The 4,136-nt window shown below is 29.3% G+C and overlaps 1 protein-coding gene across 1 annotated transcript in view; it reads left to right on the plus strand.

Annotated features, from left to right (window-relative positions):
- Positions 1-4,136, plus strand: part of LOC105621659 (lipase member K-like) — a 9,492-nt gene that overhangs the window by 900 nt on the left and 4,456 nt on the right. Inside the window, exons 2-4 of the mRNA XM_012203126.1 lie at positions 611-806; positions 1,510-1,624; positions 3,894-4,122. Of these exons, the coding sequence (XP_012058516.1) occupies positions 611-806; positions 1,510-1,624; positions 3,894-4,122 (540 nt within the window). The remainder of the gene's footprint in view (positions 1-610; positions 807-1,509; positions 1,625-3,893; positions 4,123-4,136) is intronic.

A 4,136-nucleotide genomic window follows, 5' to 3' on the forward strand; every position in this document is an offset into this window, starting at 1 on the left:
ATTAATTTGGGAAATTTAGGGGGATTATTAATATTTCAGATTGATTGCGTTGAAAGTCCGACAACCATATCGGCAGGCAACTATCATTTCTGAAATTAATTCATTTATATAAATATATATAATAGTTCAATATCTTAACTTTTTATTCAGATCGTAGTGGCTCTTTGTATTTAAAGTAATGTATATAACATAAACGGTTTTGTTTTCAATCTTATTAATTGTTTATACAAAACAAAACTTTATTTCTAAAAAAAATGTTTTACTATATATATAATTATACTTCTATTCTGTATTATAGAATGTTTCAAAAAAGATTTTGAGATTGATAATAAAACTAAATTAGAAAAGTTCGACTAATGTAGATAAAAAATTAATTAGTTAAGAAATTAATTTTTATAACAGATAAAAACTTTTGTTTTGGAAATGCAAATTAATTGCATTTCAATTTAAAATGTTGCCTCTTTTGCATAAGAAACGTCTTTTTATTAATTTATGATTTATTATAAAAAAAATGTGTTACGTGTAAAATATTGAATCAGATTATTGAAAAATTTTGAACTTTTCTTTAACATTCTATATGTTAAGTTAGTTAAGTTAACATTCTATGCAGCTCGGTATGGTAGAGAAATATGGTTACACTGCTGAGGAACATTACGTTACAACGGAAGATGGTTACAATTTGGTGATACATAGAATAACAGGAAGTCCTCTATTTAAAGGTCAGACAGGAAAAGTTGTGTTTCTTCAAACTGGTCTCTTTGGCACATCCGATTGTTGGGTATTGATAGGTGCTGGCAAAGATCTTGGTAAGTGATTGTCAATACATGATGTATTGGTTATTACGAGGGACATCTCAAAAATAAATTTCTCTTTCATAGGAAAATAAAATAAAAGATAAGATAATCATTAAACTCTTATTAATTTGAATCTTAAATTATTTCTCAACGTAATTACCATTGATATTTAAGCACTCGTTATATGACATCAGTTTTATGATATCGTACAGTGCTGCAAAAAAAAAACGAACTCTCTTAGATCGGAATTACAATTTTACTTCAACTATGACTTCATTATGTCAAAACTTTTACCACTTAATAAGGTCAGAACAAAGTCACATTAAATTTTTTACACTCATTTGTCATAGCATATTCTCATAACTTATCTCGAGACTTTTTACTTTTTTTCAAAGCACTAATAAAATATTTTTTTTATTAAATACTTTTTGAGTTTTAAGTCTGGGAAAGTATAATCATGAACATATATGATCATGTATGTGAAATGAATTAAAGAAGCTTTAGTTAAAAAAAACATTAACAAAATATCTTAAATTCTAAGAAAACAAATAATATATTCATTATAATAAATAAAAAAATATTTAATAGGACATTATCAGGATAAATATACTGATAAAGAGGAAAATATCTTTATCAGAAATTATTACTATTAATAGATGTACAAATAATAATATAAGGGAATTAATTATATATCATTAATTATCTTATGTTACAGCATTTTTATTAGCTGATAAAGGATATGATGTATGGCTTGGAAATGTCAGAGGAAGTTCTTATAGCAGATCACATGTCAAATTATCTCCACGAAATAAAGAGTTTTGGCAATTTAGGTAAAATTATTTTATAAGTACTATACTTATTTTTATATAGAATTTTTTTTATTAATTTCGATGTCTTGTTATTTTAATTATTTTTAACGACGACCGCACTCATGAATACAACTTCGTTGTTGCGATTAATATTCTACATTACTATTTTCGCAAATAACAATTTGATATTCAAAGTAAACAATGCATCAACTGATCTCACCAATTTAAAATGCTCTCAATCTCAACACTGATAATTGAGAGCCAGGCACGAGAGAGTATGCCTCTTTCGCGAAATTTACAAAATTTGTGCTCAAAATATAAAGATTTCTACAGAATCGCGAATACTGACGGCTCTAATAACCGATTGCTCAGTTACGGTAATAGTAGATGGGGTTCGTAACCGGGAACAGAGAATATTTTGAAGAACGAGCAGGGCAATATAGCAATAAAGTATGCAGAATTTGTAACAATCTGATAAATATGTTCTCTCAATCGTTTAAAATATTTCGTACACGCTAAAAAATTAATGATTATGCGTTATACAAAACGTTAATAAGACATTATAACCCCTCCAAACTCTCGTTCTCGACACACGATATTAGATAAAAAGATTTCTCTTTCGACGATACGAGCTCCAAATATGAAACTAATTCTACGAACAGTATATGTTGATATCGTAGTTAAGAAAATTAATCGTAAAGCGACGATTACAGTGGTAGTCGACTGTGCTTAACGCATAAACAAATCTCGAGTTCGCGAGAATAACAAGAATTGTTACGACAGAAATTCTGAAACATACGAGAATATTATATGGAATCTAATACACTTTCGACTTTCGACTTTAAGATACAAAATTGTGACGCAACAATACGATACAGAATGACTTGGCTGTGGCTACGACGGATGTATAAACAATTGACTCGAAATTAACGGAATTAATACAACATCGGGCGGGATGGACGATTACGCACTGCGCGCTCAAAAATACAAGACTAAACGAAACTGGATACTATTATCGCGGATACATGATCCCTCTAATCTAAAAATCGGCGGCTTTACAATACATTACGCTCGTCCCACCTCATGGACTCCTTCTAGTCGAGCTCTCATTAATGGGCCTCATCAAAATGTTGTCCTCTGTCCTTTTACATATCCGTTACTTCAGATGCGATAGCACAAGTAGCCAGAGCATGATGAAAGGATTACATGATGCGCTCAGACTGCTCAGTTTGCAAGCATCTCTTTCTAAAATTAGCGCTCTCTGTTGTTTCTCTATTTCTTCCGCAAGATCTACAACTGTGAAAAGCGAAACATGAAGCGAGTTCATAGTTCATAGTTCGTTTTTATTTTACAATCTTAAATATAATGTCTTAAGATATTAATACAATCCTCGGATTACGATATCTTAAGATTGACTTAAAACAATCTTAAATGTAAGAATTGACTATGAATACCGACCTGTTTCACATTATGAAGTTGATACTGAATCTTTTCTGGTACGACTCATGAAAAATTTACGAATAATGCTTATTAATAAGACACAATAACTTATAAAATCTGTTTATAAAGTTTTATTAAGGAATAAGAATGATAAATGTATATGAAGTAATAGATATATGGTAATAATTAACAATCTTCCTATATATATTACAAGTGTTATAATATGAGGTACATATTTCATGTAATGTTTATTGTATTTAATTTATTTCACTGAACCCAATCTGCGTATTTTGTATGCTTTGGGCATAAATTCCGCTAAAAATGCCATATATCCCAAACACACAAGGATATATAAAGAGAATAAATTAAGTAAAGAGAAAGCAAAGCACTTGTATTTTGTTATACAACATACTTTATTATTCTTCTACGCTTATGTATCATATAATGATCACTCTTTTATGCGCTCTACAAGTCATTTTGTGTAGATTATAATTTATGATGACGCTATCTTACAGTGACAAATCAATTTAATTCACAATAATTTCATTAATATTACCAATAAAAAAATTGAAATCATAACACTAAAGGCACGTAACAGTAGTTGCGTATATACTAGAGTTATCCTTCGCAAGGCTTCTTCTACGATTTCTATTTTAAATTAAAATCGATTTTTTCTTAATAAAAAATATAAAAATTTGAAATACTGTGCGTGCGTGCGTGCGGTTCAAATATTTTTATTTCAAAAAATTGATCATAATTGAGTTAAAAAATTTGTAACAAATATTCGATATTTTGCAGCATAACAAAAGTAATAGAAGAGAAAATATTGGAATTTATTTTTATTGTTTAGCTTTCATGAGATAGGAACGAGAGATCTACCGACTATGATCGATTATGTACTTGATTATACAAAACAAAAAAGCCTGCATTTCGTCGGTATTTCGATGGGAACTACTGTATTATTCGTTCTTTTGTCTATGAAACCCGAATACAATGCAAAAATAAAGTTGGCAGTCTGCCTTGCTCCAATCGCTTTTTGGAATGAAGTATCTCCTATGATACAGTATGTTGCTAATATGGTACACAATATTAG

The sequence above is a fragment of the Atta cephalotes genome (assembly GCF_000143395.1).
Source record: "Atta cephalotes unplaced genomic scaffold scaffold00035, whole genome shotgun sequence".
In the NCBI taxonomy this organism is placed as follows: Eukaryota; Metazoa; Arthropoda; class Insecta; order Hymenoptera; family Formicidae; genus Atta; species Atta cephalotes.